This window comes from Fusarium vanettenii (assembly GCF_000151355.1).
Source record: "Fusarium vanettenii 77-13-4 chromosome 12 genomic scaffold NECHAsca_29_chr12_4_0, whole genome shotgun sequence".
Taxonomy (NCBI): Eukaryota; Fungi; Ascomycota; class Sordariomycetes; order Hypocreales; family Nectriaceae; genus Fusarium; species Fusarium vanettenii.
Genome location: NW_003315856.1, coordinates 155,682 through 178,255, shown reverse-complemented (window position 1 = coordinate 178,255; position 22,574 = coordinate 155,682). Strand labels below are relative to the sequence as shown.

Below are 22,574 nucleotides of genomic sequence, written 5' to 3'. Positions count from 1 at the left end.
GAACGAGGATTAACTCCGTCAGCGTCCCAGTCAGTTGAATGAGAAGATGACTAAACTGTAAATTATAAACGCTACAAGTGCTTCCAATCCATTGCACAGGAGATGCTTTATTCAAATGCAATTTACATCTTTTACTGGGTAGTTTGACATATGTTGCTTGTATTCCCTAGGTAGCTATTTATTATGCTGATCTGCCTTATCGAAGTTGAACTAAACATCTACGCGCTTCTAATCAGTACAGTCGTCATGAACACGTTTCAAGTGATCCTTGAGGTTCCATTGTCGAGGGAAGCCGTTCCCGGGGACGCTGCGCTGGCATCCTGCGTATGTGCACAAAAAGGGCTTGTCGCCATGTCCATGCATTCCATGCGCTTCACGCTCGTGTCTCAAGAGACAAGCGGTGGAAGAAAACCGAGCGCCTTCGCAAGAGGCCACTCTGCATCGATACGGCTTCAGATGAGAGTCCACAAGTTTGCTACATATTCATGTCAGTGATCCCGTATGCTAGACAATCGCCTTGATACTGCTTACTCATAGTGTGCTTTCAACTTGACTCGCTTGTGGTTGCAGCATGGCTGACCTTCCCACGGACAATGGTATAATCCGTCTTCCCAAGGCACTCCAAGCCTGTATAGATCATGAACCCTTGTGTTCATATCGACAGAGTCGGCTGGACTAGGTTGGTCAAGTTAGCTTTGGAGTCAGTAAAGTACAACGAGGGGAGACAAACGTCCAAGAATCAACGGATTGGCCCTCAGCTGGCACGACACTACCAGTCCCCTGAAAAGAATGCATATTTAGAAGGTCATCCGAAAATTTACACTCAATAGTCTTGTCACTTACATCACCTTCCCCTTCCTCGTCCTCGTCCTCGTCCTCGTCCTCGTTCTCGCCCTTATCTTCATACTTACCCTCATCCTCGCTTTCTTCGAGATCATTCTCAGAATCGTATCCACTAGGGAGAGCCGCAAGTGAGATTTCTTCCATATGACGAGCCAAATGATGGACTATGTCAGTCTTTCCTTTGCCAGTCTCCTCGTGGCAAAGGGGACATTCGAAAGATCCCCAGGCAAGATGAAAGTCATGATCAAACTCAAGGTGTTCAATCCAGTCTTTGCGAGAGGTGAAAGGCTCGTTGCCCAAGTCGCACGTACTATCGTGGCAAATCCAAGGCCGGAGGTCTCGCCAAAGGTGTTTCCTGATCATAATGCATTAGCGGGATCTACTTAGACTGTCAGTATCAGTGGGTAAGACCTACTTCCACGCAGAGTTGTTCTTTATCGAAATAATGCGACCGCAAGCTAGGCACTCGAACGGCACACCAGACTTAGCCCCCTCAGGAAGTGGTGGCCGCGAACAGCGAGATCATCGCTCTGACCATACTCCATAACCGTCTCGGCGTAAATGCTGCCGGTTGCCAGAGAAGTTCCGAGGGCTGAATCGCGATACCTCATGCTGCCGGATACGACTGGCTGTCTCATCATGTTGTTTCTGCTTAATGAGATTTTCGCTTTTCTCCTCTTGAATCTTCTGGAAACGACCCAGATTGGCTCTAGCCAGTCTCTCAACAAGGTTGGCTTGCGCCTGAGGGAAGCGTTGCAAGATGCGGTCCCAATAGGGTTGGTATGCTTTCCATGATGTCTGGAGGGACACTGGAACGGTATCTTCGGGCTGCTTTGGTCGTTCAACGTACGGTGACTCAATAAGGGGGCCTAGATCACGTAGGCCTTGGATGTCGCTTTGCAGGTCGGCTAAAAGCTCATCAAGACCCCGAGAGTCCGAAACCGTGGACGCTTGGCTCGAATCATCGGTCCTGTCCGACTTGGCATCAAAAGTTGAAACTGGATCAGCTCCAGCCTCCCAATCTGTGCTGATATTCTGCCCCTCTTGGAGCAGTGCTTCTGCTTCGTAAAATGCGCTTCTGAGGCTCGATACCTGGGCGCTGTACTCGTCACTTAGACCTAAAGTTGGCATGAACCCTATTTTCCAAGTTGAGCAATACTATTGCTATCGTAAGGTCGATAAGTAGTACTCACCCTCTGCTAGGTTGTGGCTTATATCGCTCAAAATCCGAGTATCAATCGTCGGAGAGTCCATGAGTTTGCCACCACCTGGTCGAGACCGCCTTTGAGAACCTCGTATCCGTCTGTCCACAAGATAAAAGCACCCAGCGCCCTATCATAGCAGCGGACTGCTGACTTTGACAAGTGAATTCTAGACAAAATATGCCTGTGGACTAGTTTGAGAGTCGTCAAGCATTCTCCACACAGCTGTGTCGTTATGCTTGTTGGCTTCACAGTCGCTTGCGAGGTATTCCTCTTGCTGATCCACGACGACTCGGCGCCGCTTGGACGTGGCGAGGTGGCCATGCCAGAACACTCTGTTATACTCAACGTATAAGATCATGAGAGGGTATAAAAGACAATAACGATGAATGTATCCAGGTCAAGCAAAGACTTTTCTACCGAGGGTGGCATCTGTAATGGTAGGACTGAACGGAACAGGATGTGTTGTGGAGGCTGTGCAGTTGAAGTGTACGGCAGAGTAAACAAGGCGGTCAGGGTGCCATTAAAAGACAGCACAAATCTCCTGTTCAATTACATGGCATGTGCCAAGGGCGATTTTGGTCCCTCCTTTACGGGTTGGGCTCTGCATTGGAAGCCATTCATTCAGCTAGGCTGTGTATACGTGGCAGTGCATGCATCAATCCAATGCTGTGTAACTCCAGGCAATTGCCAAGCCTGGCGAGGCTTTCACCCACTCAATTCTGACTTTATGAGAGGACCCCTCATGCTTTCCTCATTTCCATCACCCAACGCCCGTCGAAATTCGACAGTCTTTGCTTTGCTCATGGCTGAGCTAGCTTTGGGCGCGATAGGCGTCGTCCCAGTCGTGGAGTTTGTTTTTAAGTCTTTCAAAGGCCTCTACAAGAACTTGAAAACCTTCAAGAAGTACGACCGGGAAGCAAAGCGAGTTCGAGGAGAGTTGAAGGTGTAGGAAGCTATCTTTAAGAATGAATGGCAGATCCTAAGGACTGTCTTCTTGCCCACGGCCGACGATAGCAATGCTCCGGACATTGCTGACCATGCCAGCCGGAGAAGCCTAGGCAAGCTCCAACTGGATCAAAGGCTACGCAGGGCGCTTGGAGAGAACTACGATGCCTGCGAAAAAGCTACAGCAGTGATCCGAGAGGACCTCGAAGAGCTTAGCAGGGAACTTCAGGACGTTACTCTTTTTGTAAACTATCGAGAGGCATGGTCTATCCAACATCAAAATGACTAAGGAGACCGAATCCTGCTAACCATGTTTCTAAAGCGAGCGTCCTGGAGACACAGCACAAAGATTGCGGAAGATCTAGGACCGTCTGAAGGTTACCTTTCGAAGCAAGATATGGCCTGAGAGCATCGAGAAGCTGAGGCGCTCTATAGGCAACCTAAGCATACTCAGGGCATAACTAGAGAAACTTGGAGAGCCGAAGAGATATGAGTTGTCTGTGGAGGGAAAGACTTGCGAAAGGTATCTTATGGAGTGGCGTGGCTTAGTGAGTGTTCAAAGAGCTTCAAGGGCACTGCATGAAGCGCTTGTCGACGCTTGGAAGTGCGGCCATGCGGACCACACGAGACACTTATTCCGTCTCTTCGTCGAAACCAGTCAGGTTGAAGACCAAACCCAGATGAGGCTCACCATCATATACCTCAACCGCATACAGGTCGCTCTCGAGTCTAGATTGGTGCAACTACACGTCCGATCTTCTATACTCCAATTGGACCTCGGCGCTTCGATGATACCCTTGATACCCCCAGACGAGGAGCATCAAGGGATGTCGAAGAGACGAAAGATCGTTCGATTTGGGGAGCCGACAGTGAGCAGACGGTTGGCCACCAGGCCAATGAGTTTGCACACAAGACAAGGAGCCAGCTGATCCATCAGATATCTCGCGATCTTCGGTCGTCAGGCGATATTTGCTTCAAACTGACAGGCACGCCGCCAGCTCAGACCGCGTCGTCAAGTGGATCGTCACTGCACTGCTTCGGGCACCTTGACTGCACTCGACAGAGAGACACCTTTCGCCATGTTTTCTATCTAAGCTGCTCCGGACCTGACCGTCGTGACACTGAGTGCAGTCCGATGGCGCTCGACGAAATCATTACGACCAGTAGGCGAGACCTAATTAACCCCATCGATTAACTGAGACTGGCATGAATGCTTGTATCAGCGGTGCTTAAGTTCTACTCGACTCCATGGCTTAACGATATCTGGCAGCTCCGAGATCTATCTATGTTAGTTGATGACATAGAAGATCTCTCATAGTCAATTCGTAATATGCACCTCTCCGCTGAGATCGGACAGATACGAGTGGTATAAATGGAAGACGTCTAGATAATGACGACACTAACCTCCCAGGTGGCTGAAGGTGATGCAAGAGACGATGAGGAAATCCGATGTAACATCAAGTGCCGGCCGCAGTGGAGTCTTGGGGTGGCACTACTGCAGATCAACCACTGGAGGAAGATTGATTTGGGGGATGTTCTCGCGGTTCGTAGGGCGGCGGGAAGGACGTCTCAGATCTCTCCCAAGTATCGGGAGCTAACGCAGTGGTGTCTAGAATGCGATTTCGGGCGACGCCGGGGCCAAGATTTGTCTAGATCTCCTCTACATCAGGCAGTGTACAAGGTGGTTCTTGGTGAGCTGGATCGCCTGCTATCGCTGAAGGAACAAGAGATGAGCCCGATGCAGGTCTCGGACGAGGGTGATGAGCTGGGTTATTACAATGCTTTTGATGGGTGCACGGTGTAAAAGACTGTTAGAATAGACAACCTAGGAAGTACGTGAAGCTCTTATGACTCGGCATTCCTTGTTCTGAATGTGTACCTCGCTTGTCATTCCCTTCGCGCCTCAAAGTAGGTACCCACCCAGTCTTAATTCCCAGCAACCTCCCAGCCCGATGTCCACAAAGACGCCTTAAGAAGTGGCGGCAGAATTGCCAAAGAGCCCAAGGGGCGTAACATGTTGTCATTCTTTCAGGAATAGACTACAGCACTGTAGTGAACCTTGTGGATTATAAATGTTTCGGAGCTTGTTGAGATGACCGCAATGTGTTCTTTGCTATAATTACAGGCCGGCCCTTGAGGGGCTAACTGAGCCAAAAGATCGTTGAGATGAGCAGCGAGACACTACAGTAGATTGACTGTCTAATTAATATGCTGCGTGTTGAGTGGTGACATTGGTACCTGAGCGCTGAATGCGACACATTTTCGCTTGACAAAAGTTGCATATCGTACCGACTGACGGCAATGACATCACTAACGGCAGCACGAAAACAAATTCCGTGGTTGAGCAAGACATAAAGTGTGGTTGCACTGGTAAGCATCGCGCCTTGAGCTCCGAGTCGGGCTCACGGAGGGCGCGTTAAACGCATGATGTGCAACAGTCGGGTGCTTCAATTTCGTCATGACCCTGCTGGGCATAGAATTGAGCTCATGTAGAGTTACTGGTTCGTCTCTTTCAAATTAACTAGTATAAATGGACTGACGTAGTGCTGCTAGGCACAGGGCCTTTGGATCATTCAGTTATTGGGATTGGCATCGGAAAGGACAATGAACATAACTCCGATAGCTGTAACCCTGACACCAGGGCATAAGTGAGACGATGAATACGGTCATCCGAAGTATTGATGAGTGTTTGTGGCTGGCGTTTCTGACTTCTCCGGGTCGGCTCCTTGTCCAACCATCCTCATACCGGACAGCTACTATATTGCTTATATGTCACGCCGTGCTACCTTTGTTTCGTGAGCATTCTTAGATTGTTTAAAAACACCTTTCCTGAGTGGACATTCACTGTAAACTATGCTCCGAATATTCTGTCTAACGCTAGTTGCGTTGAGCAACCTTCCTTTCATGTTTGCGTTATCCTATGAAAGCCCACTAGAAACCGAGATCCTCGCAGAGTACGACTATGTTGTTGTTGGCGGGGGGGCATCTGGCCTCACGGTAGCGAACCGCCTGTCCGAGGATCCAGGCAAGTATGGCCATCGATGAACAGCACAGGCTCTTATGGTCCTACTCAGATGTAACCATTCTCGTTCTCGAAGCCGGAGATTTGTATGCCAAACCCATTCAAGCAATTCTAAGGCCGAGTTAACGCTCTCAACTGACGCAAATGAAGACTTCTTGACGATCCCCGGCCTGGCTGGCCGCGGGGTGGGTACAAAGTACGACTGGAATCGCACCTACGTCGCAACCGACGCTGTTAATGGCCGTACACTCCCAGTGTCCTTGGGCAAGGTAGTTGGAGGGTCGACCAAACTCAACCAAATGACCTTCAATCGGGGATCTTCATCTGACTATGACCGCTGGGTTGAGCTTGGGAATGAGGGATGGGGTTGGGAGGCATTTCTTCCATACTTTAAGGAGGTACAACGATCCTCAATATCGAACGATGACAAGATAGCTCATGAAAGCATCCAGAGCGAGTTTTTCATGCCGCCTAACAAAGATATTGCTCAAGAGTACAACATCACGTTTGATCCATCTGTTCACGGCACATCGGGATATTTGCAGTCCAGCTATTCGCCATTCTTCTGGCCTACAACGAGTCAGCTACTATGTATTTATAGAAAGGACATGGTGAACCGAGCTAACTTGTTCTCTCTTGTAGAAAACCTTGTCCAGGCAGTCAAAGAGCTAGGTATCAACATGGCCTTCGACCAAGCAGATGGAAGTCCATTGGGCGGATACTTTAACCCTCACAGCCAAGACCCTGTGTATGTTACACGCTCGTCTGCGCGAGAAGCCTACTATGATTCTGCTTCTGGCCGAACGAATTTCCATTTAGTCGCTGGTCGACAGGTCACTCGAGTCCTTACCGAGAAACATCGTGGAACCGTCAAAGCTATTGGGGTAGAGGTATGCAGAAGGTCGCCGCTTAAGTACCTACCGCTGACTTCCATTTCAGTTCGCCAAAAGCCGGCATGGGATTCATGAAACAGTGCGAGCGAAAAAAGAGGTTATTCTCGACGCTGGGTCGATTCACAGTCCTCAGATTCTCCAAGTCTCTGGCATTGGGGATCCTGCCTTGCTGTCCAGCATCAACGTTTCAACAGTTGTAGACTTGCCTGGTGTCGGCCAAAACTTTCAAGATCATGCCATGGTCAAAGTGACCAACAAGAGTAAGTGGTCGCCTTGTTGATGACTGTTACTAACTGTGGAAACAGTCAATGCCCCTTTACAGAGGAGTAACCTAACGGATGCTACATTCGCCGCAAAGGTTAGAGAGCAGTACGAAGATTACAGGAAGGGCCCTTTGACGTCACCATTGGGCGACTTCCTGGTGTTCATGCCTCTTTCCAACTTCTCCGATGCCAGCTCCGACATTTACCAAGCAATCAACCAAGATGGCACCGAGTACCTGCTCACAGACACGCCAAATCAAGTTGTTGAAGGCTGCAAGAGACAGCACAAGATCCTGAATGATCAATTGCTTGATTTCAAGTCAGCAATTCTCGAAGTCATCTGGGACGATGGCGAGATGCTATTATGTCTTCAACATCCTTACTCGCGAGGATCCATCAAGTCCATGTCGCCAAGTACCTTTGATGCCCCTGTTGCCGACCCAGGACTAATAAAAAATCCCTTGGACATCGCAATTTTGGCTGAAGGCATCATATTCAGTCGGAGACTTGTCAACGTACCAGCCATGCAAAAGCTTGAACCCCTTGAAGTTGTCCGTGGAGCCGACGTTACGAGCAATGAAGCACTCGAGGAATTCATCCGTTCAACTGTATCTAACTTTTATCACCCGGCTGGGTCTTGCAAAATGGGCAGTCGCGAAGAAGGCGGCGTTGTTGATGCAGAGCTCAAAGTCTATGGAGTGGAAGGCCTCTGAGTTATTGACGCTAGCGTTATGCCTTTGCTTCCTGCTGCGCATACGATGGCAACTGTGTACGCTGTTGCAGAGAAGGCAAGCAAAAACCATATGTAACCTCCCCAAATTACTGACAGCTGGAGTAGGCGGCGGATATTATCAAGCGCTCCTGACCCAGTCTTGAAGCGTGTTAGGACGCTTTCGCCCACTGACGTACAATCACCACTGGGCCGGTTTGCATGGTGGTTCAAGGCACCGCGTGTTGCTAGTTTGGACTGATCAATATGAGCATTGACAAATATACAAGAGGACACGTTTCATCAGTTGCCATGGGCGAGAGCAACTTGCAAACAAGGTTTGTTGAGGCCACCGGGATTGTTCAAGTGACTTTAGGCTACAGTCGCAAAGGTCAGCTGCCAATGCAAGATTAGTATCACAAGGGTTTCAAGGCCACAGAATGTCACATTAAAGCCACAATTTAAGGTGTAATTACACCTATGCTGACTTCGTTTGATTCACCTGCGGGTCTTTACTCTTGACTGAAGACTGTCAACATGCCTCATCGTTTTCTCATGGCGTCTGCAGGTTAAATGTAAACTGACGCCACAAACATCTTGCCAGAAATTATTGAATATAAATAACCTGAGAGGCCATATGGACGTTCAGTTCCCAATCCAATCCATCCTTCACCCGCTTCTCTCATACCGTACAACTGGGCTCTTTCTTCTGCTTCTTCACCAACTAAGATGACGCTTCACGGCAGAAAGGACGCTACGCCGAACTTGGCAACTTATGTTCACAACATCGAGCTGATGGCATCTAGCAGCCATGGATTTGAAGACATGCCAGCCTTGGCCCGCCAGAAGCCTCAGTCCCACCAGGCGCCCCAGATGGGAAGCCAAACGACCAAGAAACGAAAACGGCATGACGACGACGACAACTTCTGGGGTTTAATCGCGCTGATTCTTGGCACTCTTTGCGCGTGCGCAGGCTTAGCCGGTTTCCTAATTCACGACTCCATGAAAACGCCTCCGAGATGGCCCACAGTCAGCGCTATCAGCGATATTACCACGTCTCATAACGATTGGCTAAAGGTCCACGACACTGATTCCCAGCGCAAGAACATTCCGAAAATTATCAAATCTTGCGAAACATCCATGACACACATGAGGGCCACCATCAAACACTCGGACATGCACAATCGCCAACGTCTTCAACAAGGGATGCAGGCCTTTTCTTTCGAAACCGACGAAGTGGTCAGCAAATTCATCGCCTGGAACAGCTTTGCTCAAGCGACGGTTGACGAAACGCAGAATTTGAACGATCATGTTTTAAAAACCACGGCTCCAGTGAATGATGTGGGCGGCTTCAGAGGAAGATGGACTCAAGTACGTGGGCTGTTAAGCCAAGAAGGTCGCAGGATTGGCGCGCCTCTTCAATATCTCAAAGAGGAAAGGACGCATCTGTTGAACAATTTGGACACGGTTGGCGTGCACCTACAAACCATTGCAGAACTCTTGCGCGATGAAGAGGCGAGTCTTGATTCTCAGGACAAAGACTCCACGGAACGGAGAACAGCACTTAAGGGGATGCTTGAAATGGTAACGAAGACTCACAGGGTGATTAACCACGTCCAAGTTACTGTCAAAACGTCGGGAAGGGGCCTGGAACGATTGCGCCAGGTGGTTTGGGGAATCGAGAACAATTCAGGTTACGCCAGCGAGGATATTCCTCTGTGCTTGTCCAACATCCAAGCTGCTGTTGACAGATTGGGGGATATGTGGAAGCCCAATAAATGCGGGTCCAAGTGAGGGGGGGATGCGAAGGAGGGCGATAGGAATTAGGGGGTTGAGAACTGGGCACCCTCTCGGCGGCGTGAGCTGTAACTTGGTCCGCCGCCATCTGACTTAAAGGCATCCCGTCCTGAGTACGGACAAGATTGGACTTGGTGAGAGCAAAAATCGATTTCAGTAATTCAACTGAGTATTTCAGTGCCTGGAATTCCGTGATAAACGCCTGTGATCAATCCTCCTATTCAGAGGCTGTTGAGCTGTCATCATTGTCATCGTTGGCCGGCATCTCGACACCCCGCTCAGCCAAATACTTGGCAATCTCCGGCTCTTCTTGTGTACACATCTCAAGAGCTTCCTCATCAACGGTGCTGATATCCGCGCCATAGTCAAATAGCAACTTGACAGACTCGACGCTTCCCCACACAATCGCCAGAGACAGTGGTGTTTCGCCATTCTCATCCACGGCAGACACGTCGCTCCCACACGTGAGAAGAGCACGGAGGGCATTGCACTCCCCTTGGCTTTGCGCAGCTATGTGCAGTGCAGTTTGACCGTCCTTGTTACGCCCTTCAAGCTCCTCCCCTCGTTCTGCCAAGGCCTGGATCAACAGGGCTGAGTCCGATAGTTGCACAGCAAGATGGAGAGGTCGAAAGCCGCGTGTGAAGCTATTCCAGTACTCTAAATCTTCCTCCAACTCGTCGTAGGAGACTTCATCTTGGTATGGCCAAGCGTTGGCTGCTTGTAGATACGAGTCAATTGACCCCTGGCTGGACGAAAGTTCCATAAAGTCTGATATGAAGGATTTAGGGATGTGCTGATGGAGATTAGGAGCCAACATCCTCGCCGCGTACCAGAGATATCTGTTGTTTTTGAACCGTTCGCGAAGCTCATTCGAGGAGGCACAAGCTCCGTTGGAGAATTCAGGTTTGCATAGATACCGCATCTGTGCTGTCGTACAAAGCTCTTCGTATTCTCTGCCAAACTCTTCGTGCCGAAGATAATTCTCTAGAAGAGGAGACCGCATGCGAACGGTTTGGTTGTCATCGCTGAAGTAGTAAAGCCCAGCGCAAATCTCGAGAATGTCCGTGGCGGTATATGGGGATCCGTCTTGATGGAATATCCTCCAAGCATCGAGAGCGTCTACTGCCATTGGTATCGTGAACTCATACCCGAACTCGTTAATTTTGACCAGGTGATAGAGGACGCAGCAGATCATGTCTCCCCATTTGCTTGGTTTGATTTGTGCCATTATCATGCGGCAAGATTGCTGCATGCCATCAGAAGTTGACTGCCCCTGAGCTGACGCGATCATTGTAGAGAGAGTGTCTATAACCTCTGAGGGCTCGGCGCACAGGTAGAGCAAAGGTAGAGGCGAGAAGCTAAGAGAGCCATGAGCATGTGAAGTAAGGAGTGGTAGGGATACTTACACTCCGTCACAAGTGAAAGAAACGTCGGCATCAAGCAATGTGTTTACCTTGGAGAGCTCCAAATGAGAAATATCTGGGAAGGCATCTCGCAATTGAGACGTCACATAAGCTTTCAAGTCAATACTACCAGCCCAAGCCTTAACAACGGAGACCTCGAACTGAGCCTTGAAGGCATTGGGAGGTGGATCACGACTGGTTATCAACACCTGGAACGAAGCCTTCTCTTCATGGCCTCCACCAAGGGCACGCATTAGCGCCTTCAAACTTTTGGTGGTTGCCTTGCCAATTCCATCAAAGACAACAAAGACGGTTTTAAACTCGGAGGCCAGTGTCCGCAGAACCGAATGAAGTTCGTCGTCATCAGTATCAGAGAACTTGATCAGAGCCCTTTGTAGAGCAGCGGAGGAAGTTTGCAGTTGAGATGCGAGCTGCCTGGCCACGGATGATAGTCGGAGGTTCCAATCGGCGATATTCCGGTGTTCGTAGCTTTTATCGGCGTAGACGACAGCAACTGCAGAGTTGTTTGCTCGCAGTCGTTCGTCGGATTGAATATGGTTAGCGACTTTCGAGCTGGGCAAATATTAGCCATTTTCATCACGAGATCGGTTTTCAGCGGCGCACCTTAGGAATGTCTTGCCTGTTGCGGCTGTTACATGTCAGTACTAACAACCATTACCATGGATCCTTTACTCTCACTTGGACCATGGAGCCAGAGGAGCTGGGGACCCGTTCCATTCAGCCAAGCTCGTATCTCTGAAAGGTTAAGAAACCATGGACACACCCCGGGAAGACGTGCAGAATCAAGCGCTTTCTGTCTGCCAGCAGCACGATCGCCGGGGTTCAACTGTCTGATGATGCGATTGATGGTGTTATCGTCCATTGTAGCAGCCATCGTAGGCGAGTTTGAACAATTGTTTGAGCAGCGTGTTGATGTATAATTCAACTCTTGTTTCACGCTTTCAAAAGGGAGCGTGAATGGGACGGACAAAGGGATCTGCTGCCTGGAAAAGTGGGCTCCTTAATGTCTTACATGTTGTTAGGGTCGTGAATTGAGCATTGCTACTTGCTTGGACCAACACAACTCTTGACTCCTGACCGCAAAGGCTACCCATTTAGGCCGGGCGCGTGGGGAGTCGTGTCATACTTCACCAACAACGATGTCTTGCCGGTCAATCAATGTGGGAATAGCCTCATTACTCAATCGCCTTATCAATCACGATTTCGCAATACACCCCGCACAGCCTTAATTCCGATCACCACCGGAACTTGCTGACAAATATTGTCATCCGCCCAACCAACATCCAATGAGCAGAGATACCCATACCAAGAGTTTAGCCCGATCTACCCCTCACATCAAGATAAAACGTGCTCAAGCCTCACGCCCTCCAAAGACAGGACGAGTATAAGAATCTGACAATTTTTCCCATACTTGTGACTCTTCAAAGCAACGTCACCATGTCTCCTCCAACAAAATATGCCGTCGCTCTCTTCCGGGGCTTCCAAGCTCTTGACGTCTTTGGCCCGATAGATGCCTTGAACTACATGTCGAGGAACCAGCCGCTCTCACTTTCCATACTCCACACTTCACTCGAGCCCGTCACGACGCTTGTTGATTCGACTCCTGGTCGAATTGGACAGAGTGTTGTTCCAACACACACCTATGACACCGCGCCTGAGGATATTGAGGTCCTGTTGGTGCCTGGTGGCATGGGAACCAGAGACCCCGAGAACGTGGCAAGAGTGAGACAGTTTATCAAGGAGAGGTATCCAAAGCTGCGATACCTCTTGACTGTCTGTACGGGAAGTGCTGTCGCTGCGCAGTCGGGTGTCCTCGATGGCAGGGAAGCAACGTCAAACAAGAGATCGTTCTCCTGGGTAAGGGATCATACTCTATCGTACACTCCCTCTCTAACCTGTTGACAGGTCGTATCTCAAGGGCCAAAGGTCAAGTGGGTAAAGGAAGCAAGATGGGTCGTGGACGGCAACATCTGGACATCATCCGGCATTTCGGCCGGCATCGACATGATCTTCGCTTTTATTGCCAAGCAGTACGGACAAGACGTGGCAGATGATACGGCGATCGGCTCGGAATATGTACGCAACACGGATCCCACCGTTGATCCCTTTGCCAAGTATGCAGGATAGGCGACACGGCAAGGCGATAATGTGGAGGCCCGGCACTCCGTGTTGTCCTGCAATTCGCCATTATCGTGGGGATACCAGCAGTGCCAAGACACAACCTACTACTTATGTGTAAGAGCTTCATGCAATTTCGTTACCTGTACAAGAGAAAACACTCCCCTCGGTTGGACCGGCTTCCTTCGGATAGGCTGTATCACGTAACAAGTGGATATCACAAATTCGTGTCTCACTTATCCTGCGTGATGTCTCGGGGAAGCCGCTCTCTTTCCGTCTTGGTGTATGTTTTGCAACGTGTTTGTTCAAGTGCTTATCAGAGAACCTACGCGAGGGAGGCTATTGAGCAGTCCAGAGACCAATATCTGACACCAATGTGATTAAAGATATCGGCAACGGGGTGACAGTTGGGCTTATTGGTTCGCTTGGCTTTGTGTGGCTGGCTGTCGTGCCTTGAATGGGCTAGGCAGGCTGGGATCATCCACACCTCAGCTCAAGAAATGTGCTTGGAAAGGGACCTTGGTCGGTGGGGGCAAGGTGATGGAGGACAGGAGGTTGTGTCACAAGAGGCGGATAAATACATTAATGACCCTCCTGTCTCTCATTTTGTCTTCGTCGGCTTTGCTTTCGTTGCCTCGAATTAGCCTTGCTTTCCGCTTCCAGTCAAACGCCAAGATGCAGGAATCAACCATACACAGCATGTCTCGGGGCCTGTGTCGCCTTCTACAGACGCTATTGCACCAAGGACGCGGGATCGCTGACGTTATCATAACTTCCATCCCGCAAAATACAATCTTCAGGCGCATTCTTGGACCTCTCGCAATCCTCGGCACCTGCTATGGTGTTAACGGGCTTCTCAACAGGCTCGTCCTTAACACTCGAACGGGTGCCCATCTGTGGGACTGGAAGAAAGAGATAGTTCTCATCACTGGAGGCAGCGGTGGAATGGGATCCCAGATGGTCAAACAATTTGCTCAGAGAAACGTCCAAGTTGTATCCTTCGATATTCAACCACCAAAGCAAGCTCTACCAGCAAACGCCCGCTTTTATCAAGTGGATGTTACCTCACCAGAGGCGGTACGCGAAGCAGCGGAAAAGATCCGACGGGATATTGGCGACCCGACTGTTCTCATCAATAATGCGGGAGTTGTGCTCGGCAAAGATATTCTCAGCTGCAGCAAAGATCAAATCAGGCGCATGTTTGATGTCAATATTCTTGCGCATTTCTGGCTCTCGCAGGAATTTTTGCCGTCCATGATCAAGCAGCAGCACGGACATATCGTCACCATGGCAAGCATCGCCAGCTTCATCACGATTGCTAGCAATGTCGACTATAGTTGCACGAAAGCAGGATTGACAGCATTTCACGAGGGTCTGGCGCAAGATTTGAAGCATAGATATAACACCAGAAACGTTCTTACGAGGTAAGCATGATGCTATTCCTTCACCGGTCTCCGCTCACAGCATCTCAGCATCATTTACCCCTACTGGGTCCGCACACCTCTCATCCAGAACCTCACGGCACACCCAACTTTCCATGATCCACTTGATGAACCGGACAGCGTTGCTAAAGTTGTTGTCGACCACGTGATGGGATGCAAGAGCGGACGGGTCGTGCTACCTGGCTACGGCGTTCTACTAGCCGGTCTCAGTGGATTTCCTTTGTGGTTGCAGGAGTTGATCAGGGACAGCAAAGCAAACGTTCTGCGCGATACCACGTTTTAATATATAATATTTGCTTCACTGGGCTACCGAGAGAAACAAACAGCAAATAAAATCGGCTTGTGGTGAATTACGTCAGTCAGTGGTCGGTTCAGTCCCTGACAGTGCCAGCCCTTTGTTGCAGTGACGCAGCCAACCGACAAAAACAAACACACAAAAATTACTGGGGAACCAAGCTCTCTTCTTTCTTTTCCATCTTGCATCACTTTCAATTCTTATCGACATCCATCTCTGCACGTACACGACACACAGCAGCCGTGGCTGTCGACATGGCCTCCACCAACGAGGACGCAGTGCCAGCGTCGCTCGACCGCCTCCCTTCCGAGACCCTCCTCGCAATATTCAATCTCTTTTGCTGGCACTGCCGCGGCGAAGAGATTAAGCATGACATGATCGAGGCATCCCACGATGCGTGGACATCATGGCTCACGCTCGAGGCCCTATCACAAACCTCTAGGCGCCTGCGATCCATCGCCCAACCTATCCAATACCACGACCCAAACGCCTACCTTAGGCTTTCCGACTTGCTCTATCGCATCGACCTTGACTTCAGCCTCGCAAATCATGTCAAGGTACTGCGCTTGGGTAATCTCGAGATTGAGATGAATGCCCCCGACGACGTGAATCTCGCCTTGAAGGTCGCTAGGAAAATCGGAATGCACATCGAAGGCGGTCGCAACTATTTCACTCATTCTGGGAAGCGCTTGGTCTCTCACCCAACACTCCATGAACCATTCTGCGACCAGCTCGTGATGGCTTTGTGCACCAAGGTCGAGATGATAGCAATGCAGCTCGACTCTTTCCACGACGAGCAGAAATACTGGAAACTTGCTGCAACCCACCGGCGGACCTATGGATCTGCGACCAACTTGAACAACCTACGACATGTTACTTTCTTCAAGCGCGGCACTGAGCTCTTCAGTATCTACCACCCGGGAGTTGGGACAGTACTCAGAGTAGCACCTGCATTGGAAACACTCGTTCTTGTCGAGACGCAGTGGGTCGAACTTGACGACCAGAGATCTTCCGCCTTTGACGTTGGAGTCTTTGCACCGGCACTGTGGAATCTCACCTCGTTGCAGCTCATAAACTCTATAGTCCCATGGGACCCTATGGACGTTCCGTGGGAGGCCCTTCGCAAGGTAATTGAGATGATCAAGAGCCTCAAGCACTTTATCTATCTTGCCCGCTGCGTCGACTGCGACGAAAGACCAACCTGTCATTTTGGGGCAGGTCGCTTCCTCGAGGCCCTCAAGCCTCAGGCGGAAACTCTGGAGATTCTTGAAGTTGGCTCTTACGATCTCGACTGTGATACCCACAATGATGGCGTATTTGGCTTGCCTAATATCGACCGATCCAACCTCGGACCGTTCCGCAACCTCCACACGCTACGGCTGCTGGAGCTAGCCTTCTGTCGGCACTTTGACGTGGAGGCTGCCGAGAAGTTCCGTTGGAACTGCATCAGCGACTTGCTTCTTCCCAACATTAAGCACCTCGCCATCGGGCTAGACACCCAATGGATGGCGGCGCGCAAAGACGTGACTGGGTTTGGAAATGACGTGGTAGCTGGGAAATTCCCAAATCTCGAGAGTTTCCATGTCTTTTTAGCCTTTGGCCGACAAGACAATAACGAAAACATGCGGTGGGCAAAGTGCAAGTCAGCAAAGCTGCAGACCAAGTTGGATAAGGCGTTCAGGGGCTCTAACGTCAAGGTATCGATGTTTCCAGAGGGAGGCTACTGCTCGGAATTCGGCCCAGACTACACCTCAGACCGTTCTCCAGAGGATTCCTCGGATGATGAGTCAGACTGGGATGATGAACACGACACGGGCAGTGGTTTGGGTGACGAATGATTGTGGAATGGACTTGGTGGTTGGTCTTCGAGCTCAGTCGTGTTGTTTTGGAAGGGGGACGTGTTGCCGTTGGTTTGTATGGAGTAGTCGGGCGAGTGTCATACCTGCCATGTCTGTCAAGGGATGGGCAGAAGTGACTGGCGTTTAAGGTTGTTGTTTGATCAAATGTATTTGACTTTTTCTACATGCGCTGCCCCAAGAGGCTTCATGGGATCTTGATCTGTGATCTCGTGGTTTTTGGCACATCCCAAGGCGCTACCTTTTAAAGAGATGAGTTTGCAAAGCGAGGCTTTATACTCGCTTCCACGCAGCCACTCGTGGAGACCTGTGACGACCCTCCTATCTCTCAGAATCTTTGGATCAGTCATGCAGGCCAAACTGGCAGTTTGGACAAAGTCGGAGTCCGAAATGCGTCTCGCATCGCTAACCTATCGTCCAGGCTGCTGACACTTTCCTTCGCACTCCTTCTATCTCGGGCAAAGCGCAGGATTTACTACAGGGGTTGAGATCAAGGTTATTCCGGGAGGACCCATTGCAGAATCTTGCCTAGTCTCCGGATCACTAATTTGTGAGATGCAGTCAGCAGCCAGCTTGGTGATCCCTGCTGGTAAAGGCGAGATTTGGCGGATCTGCATTCCATTGAGGTAGCTGAGTTGAAGTATTGAGCGCCCTGTCCTACCCAATGATGGACGATAATGCCAGTGCAGCTGAAGTAAGGAACTCACGTTTGAGTAACACCAGCAGTCCAGCCTGCTCCTGTGTAACAAATCATTTTCTTCATCGAGCCAGTTATCGCCGATGCGGAGCAAAGCTAGCGGTGTGGCGGGTTTAACGGTTGACCCGCCAAGCCAGACCAGTGCTTCAAGTTCTGCAGGGCATTCGGAGCTTGAATGGCGAAGGCCCATCGTCAGCTTTACCCCGTATCCGTACTCGGACGGATTACCGTAGGGCTGGCTATGGGATTATACCTTTCCTACGGAGTACCGAAGTTCCATCGCCCCCAACTTCCCAGGCAAAGCAATTACGTCCCTGGGACAAATCCCGCATGTCCTTGGCGATCTTAAGAGGCATTGGGAAAACGCTTGGGCCACAAATCTGAGTGGCTTTTCTGTCTCCTGCAAGCCTCATGGGGCATTGCTACGCTGGGAGATGAGCCAGGTTCCGGCTCGGTACCTGGATTGTTTCCGGGAGAGGATAATACAAAAGCAATGGATGCCCTATTCCTGGGTGTTTGTTCTAGGCCCTCGACTGCCATTGTGTCAACATGATTCCTCCTTCCGCTAGTTCCTTGTTAGCCTTGAGTGCCGTGCTGTCAACGGCGTGGGCTGTCACTGACCCTGCGTTAGAGCCTAAGAACTTTGACGTTGCTGATGCACTTCTTGGTCTTGGCGTCAATGTGTCTGAGATCCCTGCCTTGGTACAGGACTCAAAGCGATCGACCACTGGGTGTGCTGCTGCCGTAAGTGAACATGTCAAAATGATGCCCCTCTTCTCTAACTTTACTAGTGCAAATCACTCAAATTCCTCTATGGAGATGCGGCTGTAGAGACACAAGGTGAAGTGGCATACGAAGCCTTCACAAGCTCATACTGGTCCGCAAACCAGGGCGATGTCGATCCCCAATGCATCTTCAAACCATCAAAGGCAAAGGATGTATCTGTCGTTGTTCTCTTGTCCCGTCTAACACAATGTCCCTTCGCGGCCAAGAGTGGTGGCCATGCAGCCATGGCTGGCGCGTCCTCGGCTGAGGGTGGTATCACGATTTCATTCACCAACCTGAAGGGTGTCAGTCTCTCCAAGGACAAGAAGGTTGCTTCTATTGAGCCTGGCAATACCTGGGGCCCTGTGTTTGAGGAGCTTTCCAAGTCGGACGTCACTGTTATTGGAGGACGGCTGTCCAACATCGGTGTCGGAGGACTCACAACAGGAGGTATGGCTCTTGGCATCTCTCTCTAAGCCTTTACTAATCTTTTGCAGGCGGTATCTCCTACTTCTCCAACCTGCACGGCTGGGCTTGCGACAACGTTGACAGTTACGAGGTAAGAAGTCCTGCGTGCTCACATAGACACTGTTTCTAACCAATCAACCAGGTGGTCCTGGCCAACGGTGCCATTGTCAAGGCCAGTGCCAAGAAGCACAAAGACCTCTACTGGGCCCTCCGCGGTGGCGGCAACAACTTTGGTCTTGTCGTCAAGTTTAACCTCAAGACCGTTCCCCTTCCTGGTGGTCAGATGTGGGGAGGCAATCGAGCCTTCACCGAGGACAAGTTCCCCGAACTCACCAAAGCCGTCGTCGGCCTTGTCAACAACTCTCCCAAGGATCCCAAGGCCGGTTTCTGGGCGGTCTGGGGATCTTTGAACGGCACAAAGCTTGGTCTTCCTACTCTTTACTATGCTGAGCCTGATGGTGGTGATGCAAAGATTTGGGATGAGATTGGCGCTATTACGCCCGTTTCTGATACTACTGGGAACAAGGATCTTGGCGCTTGGGCTAAGGAGAACATGGAGGGTGCGCCTATTGGTCTGCGTGAGATGTACTATGTCATCTCTACCAAGGTTGACAGTGGTATCGTCGACTTCTTCAAGGATCTTTTCTTCGACAAGCTTCCTGATGTTGAAAACATCCCTGGCATCTTCCCCAACATAGTCGTCCAGGGTATCACCACTCCTCAGCTCAAGAAGATGCAGACAAACGGAGGCAACGCTCTGGGTCTTGATGAGACGGATGGACCCGTTCTCATTGTTCAGCTCTGCGCCATGTGGCTGAACAAGTCCGACGATGAGGCCATCTACAAGTGGATGTCGGATATCATGAGGAAGACCAAGGAGGAGTCCAAGGCTCGAGGTGTGGACAACGATTATCTCTACATGAACTATGCCAGTCAGTTCCAGGATGTCGTCACCAACTACGGTACCGAGAACAAGGCCAAGCTGAAGAGTATCTCCAAGAAGTATGATCCTCAGCAGGTCTTCCAGGTGTTGCAGCCGGGATACTTCAAGCTGGAGGGGGCTCCCGTGCCTGACTCTGGGTACTTCTCACACTAGGTAGTCATATCTACAGCATACTTTGTAGTCAAGCCTTACTACGAGCAGTAAATATCACATTGTGTTCGACAAATCTTTTTTTTCCTTTGCATCTAAGAGTGATTTGTGACTATCACTGCATCGCCAAGCATTCGAAGGACAAGCAGGCTCCAAGGAAAAGGGTTGACATTGAAACAAGCACGCTAGTCTATCTAAATATTGAGTCATCTCAATGCGCATTGCCATCGCAAATGTTAAGCCACGGCCCCTGTATCCTTGACGGCCTCTTTGCCTAGCCTCTTGTAGTCGTTACAGACACTTGCGACAACACCCAGGCCAGCACCTGCGATGGCAATAGCAAATGTGAGCTTGAGGCCCGTCATATACGAAGCAATGATTCCAAACACTTCGGAGGAAGAAAACACGTCCCGGATCTCAGTAGCTCCAATCTGAACGACGGCTTCAACATCGATGCCAGGGACATCACCGGGAAGAGTTCTGATCATGCTGTTGACAAACGCCGCCTGTGCAGCAGAGTTGAACATGGTGCCGCCAAGACACTGAAACACTGTGGGGAATTAGTACCAAGTCTGGTTTTCTCTAGAGATTCCACTCACACAAGATCATTGCCGTGACCGATGATATATCCTGGGCGGCCGCGCTCGCTTGGGAAACAATAATTGGTACCTGGAGGGCGACACCCCAGCCAACACCGCCCAGGATCTGATATCCGATCCATTCGCCCATGCTCGAATCAACGTCCAGAGTATACAAGAGCCCAGCACCGATGACAGCCAGAGTCGAGCCAAAGATCATGACCGGGACGCCATGGCCAGTAGCGCTAATGAAGATACCAGAGACAATCATAGAGATTGTGACCGCGAGAATCAGAGGTAAGTTCTTGACGCCTGACATGATAGCCGTCGAACCACCCACGCTCTGGAAGTAGATGGGTAGGTAGTAGATGGTCAGGTAGTAAGGACCACCGAAGAAGAAGATGAACATGGTGCTCATGCCGATAGCTCTATTCTTGAACAGACGAGGGACAATCATAGCTCTCTCGTCTAGATACCATTCCCACTCCACAAAGGCAGCACCGATGGTGGCAAAGCCGACAAGTAGACCGATAACAGTCTTGTCATCCCAGGGGAGGCTCTGTCCACCATACTGGAGGGCTAAGAGATAACAAAGCGTAGCGCCGACGAGAATGCAAGCACCAACAAGGTCCATCTGCAACAGCCTCTCCGGCCAGCTTGCAGCTACCGGACGCGCACTGCTGGGAGTCTGGAAGAACAAGATGATGATGGCGGCACCAAGACCTCCAACTGGGAGATTGATCCAAAAACACCAGCGCCATGATACCTTGTCGGAAAAGACGCCGCCAACCAGAGGCCCGATAACAGAGGCGATACCATACGAGGCACCAATGATTCCGGTATAGCTGGCACGTTTTTGAGGCTCAGCCACAAACGCAATAATGGTATAAGCACCAGTGCCAATGCCAGCAGCCCCGAGGCCATTTATAGCTCGTCCGATGATAAACGTAGTCGAGTCGCGGGCGAGGGCGCAGATCAGGCTACCGAGCTCAAATACGAAGACGGACGCGAGAAAGGTGAACTTGAGGTTGAAGTACTTGTAGGCTTTACCCCAAGAGGACTGAAAGCCGCCGTTGGTCATGAAAAAGGCGGTACTGTACCAGGAGACTTTGTCGAGGCCACGGAATTCATCGGTGATTTTAGGGATGGCGGTTGCGACGATTGTCTGTGAAGGTTAGCTCGAGTTGGGAGTAGAAAGATCAAGTGAGTTACCATGTCGAGAGAGGCTAGGAAGATGCTGAGACCAAGAGCAAGAAGAATGAAGAAGAGCCTGAAACCGGTAGGGTACTCTCCTGCAGTCGTGTCGTCCTTTTCGCTCGTCGGAGATTCATCGTCGTCTTTGGGTGTCGCTCCATTGATGTTGGTGTTGGAGCTAGATCTAGAAGATGAGTCGCTGGAGATGATGTTTTTCTCATTCGTTTGTTCGATGTTTTTTGTGTCAGCAATTGTTTGGTCGTCCCCTGAAGGGGGTTGCGAGCGTGTCATTGTCGCCACTCAGAACAGGATATGCTTCTAAGCTGTGGCTGAGGTCTCTGATGAATGGTGTGATGGTCTCCTTCCACATTTCATAGCGATGAGGAGGTTCCATGTTTTATAGAAAGTATCGATCTTTTGTTGGAAAGAAGGGGCAGTTACATCTCTCGAGCTGAGGTTGCATTTCTGCAACTGAGGGTAATTATGAATGCACAATCTCCAAGGGCCAATCACATCACGAGTCAACGCCAAGTTATGCAAATAAGATCAACCCAAACGGGACATGGCGTTCATGAGTCATTTCGATTCACACTTGATGTTGAAATGCGAGATGAGGAATTGACGCACGATGAGTCGAAATGGTCAAATAGACGTTTTGGCAACGGATCAAATGCGCGAAGCAACGTTTGCCGAGTCTGCATGCTGGTCTTTGCCATCATCCCGCATCATACAACAAACCATTAGTCTTGAGCTGATATAGGTTAGGCCATCACTGCCTGCAACAACCTATCTCAACAATATGGTGTTGAGACATGTGCTGATAGACAGATGGCCAAAGCCCCTAGGAGTCTCTGCTCATCAAAGTTTCTCCTAAATCCTATTTATTCTGTCCAATTTGCAGGCTAATAGCATCACATGGCAAATGTGTGAATTTGGCATTGTGCTTTTTTTTGGTTCCCAGTTATGC

At 50.2% G+C, this 22,574-nt stretch overlaps 10 protein-coding genes across 10 annotated transcripts; 7 read left to right on the top strand and 3 right to left on the bottom strand.

The window, feature by feature from the left end:
* Positions 1-228: 228 nt before the first annotated feature.
* Positions 229-2,097, bottom strand: NECHADRAFT_87435 (uncharacterized protein; the record flags this gene model as incomplete). The annotated part of the gene is made up of 6 exons (XM_003043233.1): positions 229-475; positions 532-675; positions 731-780; positions 844-1,153; positions 1,379-1,979; positions 2,037-2,097. The coding sequence occupies 6 exons, from the start codon at positions 2,095-2,097 to the stop codon at positions 229-231; spliced, it is 1,413 nt and encodes a 470-aa protein (XP_003043279.1).
* Positions 2,098-2,505: 408 nt separating this feature from the next.
* NECHADRAFT_87434 (uncharacterized protein) lies at positions 2,506-4,797 on the top strand (the record flags this gene model as incomplete). The annotated part of the gene is made up of 5 exons (XM_003043334.1): positions 2,506-2,991; positions 3,025-3,237; positions 3,316-3,370; positions 3,459-3,862; positions 4,405-4,797. 5 exons carry the CDS (start codon positions 2,506-2,508, stop codon positions 4,795-4,797), a joined length of 1,551 nt encoding a protein of 516 aa, XP_003043380.1.
* A 1,227-nt stretch (positions 4,798-6,024) lies between these two features.
* NECHADRAFT_87433 (uncharacterized protein) lies at positions 6,025-7,884 on the top strand (the record flags this gene model as incomplete). Its single annotated transcript, XM_003043333.1, has 5 exons — positions 6,025-6,101; positions 6,166-6,200; positions 6,271-6,905; positions 6,955-7,168; positions 7,214-7,884. The coding sequence occupies 5 exons, from the start codon at positions 6,025-6,027 to the stop codon at positions 7,882-7,884; spliced, it is 1,632 nt and encodes a 543-aa protein (XP_003043379.1).
* Positions 7,885-8,609: 725 nt separating this feature from the next.
* NECHADRAFT_87432 (uncharacterized protein) lies at positions 8,610-9,674 on the top strand (the record flags this gene model as incomplete). The annotated part of the gene is made up of 1 exon (XM_003043332.1): positions 8,610-9,674. One exon carries the CDS (start codon positions 8,610-8,612, stop codon positions 9,672-9,674), a length of 1,065 nt encoding a protein of 354 aa, XP_003043378.1.
* Positions 9,675-9,915: 241 nt separating this feature from the next.
* On the bottom strand, positions 9,916-11,936 carry NECHADRAFT_22481 (uncharacterized protein; the record flags this gene model as incomplete). Its single annotated transcript, XM_003043232.1, has 3 exons — positions 9,916-11,035; positions 11,084-11,645; positions 11,780-11,936. Coding segments are annotated over 3 exons (1,839 nt in total), but the record flags the coding sequence as incomplete, so codon positions are not given.
* Positions 11,937-12,517: 581 nt separating this feature from the next.
* Positions 12,518-13,930, top strand: NECHADRAFT_72943 (uncharacterized protein). The gene is made up of 2 exons (XM_003043331.1): positions 12,518-12,958; positions 13,007-13,930. The coding sequence occupies exons 1-2, from the start codon at positions 12,539-12,541 to the stop codon at positions 13,226-13,228; spliced, it is 642 nt and encodes a 213-aa protein (XP_003043377.1). The 5' UTR covers positions 12,518-12,538; the 3' UTR covers positions 13,229-13,930.
* Positions 13,931-14,011: 81 nt separating this feature from the next.
* On the top strand, positions 14,012-14,962 carry NECHADRAFT_64661 (uncharacterized protein). The gene is made up of 2 exons (XM_003043330.1): positions 14,012-14,643; positions 14,692-14,962. The coding sequence occupies exons 1-2, from the start codon at positions 14,165-14,167 to the stop codon at positions 14,942-14,944; spliced, it is 732 nt and encodes a 243-aa protein (XP_003043376.1). The 5' UTR covers positions 14,012-14,164; the 3' UTR covers positions 14,945-14,962.
* Positions 14,963-15,210: 248 nt separating this feature from the next.
* On the top strand, positions 15,211-16,794 carry NECHADRAFT_87428 (uncharacterized protein; the record flags this gene model as incomplete). Its single annotated transcript, XM_003043329.1, has 1 exon — positions 15,211-16,794. One exon carries the CDS (start codon positions 15,211-15,213, stop codon positions 16,792-16,794), a length of 1,584 nt encoding a protein of 527 aa, XP_003043375.1.
* Positions 16,795-18,058: 1,264 nt separating this feature from the next.
* NECHADRAFT_97646 (uncharacterized protein) lies at positions 18,059-19,838 on the top strand (the record flags this gene model as incomplete). The annotated part of the gene is made up of 5 exons (XM_003043328.1): positions 18,059-18,095; positions 18,141-18,265; positions 18,301-18,724; positions 18,772-18,833; positions 18,885-19,838. 5 exons carry the CDS (start codon positions 18,059-18,061, stop codon positions 19,836-19,838), a joined length of 1,602 nt encoding a protein of 533 aa, XP_003043374.1.
* A 233-nt stretch (positions 19,839-20,071) lies between these two features.
* NECHADRAFT_97645 (uncharacterized protein) lies at positions 20,072-21,977 on the bottom strand (the record flags this gene model as incomplete). The annotated part of the gene is made up of 4 exons (XM_003043231.1): positions 20,072-20,385; positions 20,435-21,578; positions 21,626-21,705; positions 21,908-21,977. 4 exons carry the CDS (start codon positions 21,975-21,977, stop codon positions 20,072-20,074), a joined length of 1,608 nt encoding a protein of 535 aa, XP_003043277.1.
* Between the last annotated feature and the right edge of the window lie 597 nt (positions 21,978-22,574).

Bases quoted from the DNA above. Each gene is read 5' to 3' on its own strand.
- NECHADRAFT_72943 (XM_003043331.1), top strand. From the start codon at position 12,539: ATGTCTCCTCCAACAAAATATGCCGTCGCTCTCTTCCGGGGCTTCCAA. The intron at 12,959-13,006 runs GTAAGGGATCAT...ACCTGTTGACAG, and splicing joins ACAAGAGATCGTTCTCCTGG to GTCGTATCTCAAGGGCCAAA.
- NECHADRAFT_64661 (XM_003043330.1), top strand. From the start codon at position 14,165: ATGGGATCCCAGATGGTCAAACAATTTGCTCAGAGAAACGTCCAAGTT. The intron at 14,644-14,691 runs GTAAGCATGATG...ACAGCATCTCAG, and splicing joins ACCAGAAACGTTCTTACGAG to CATCATTTACCCCTACTGGG.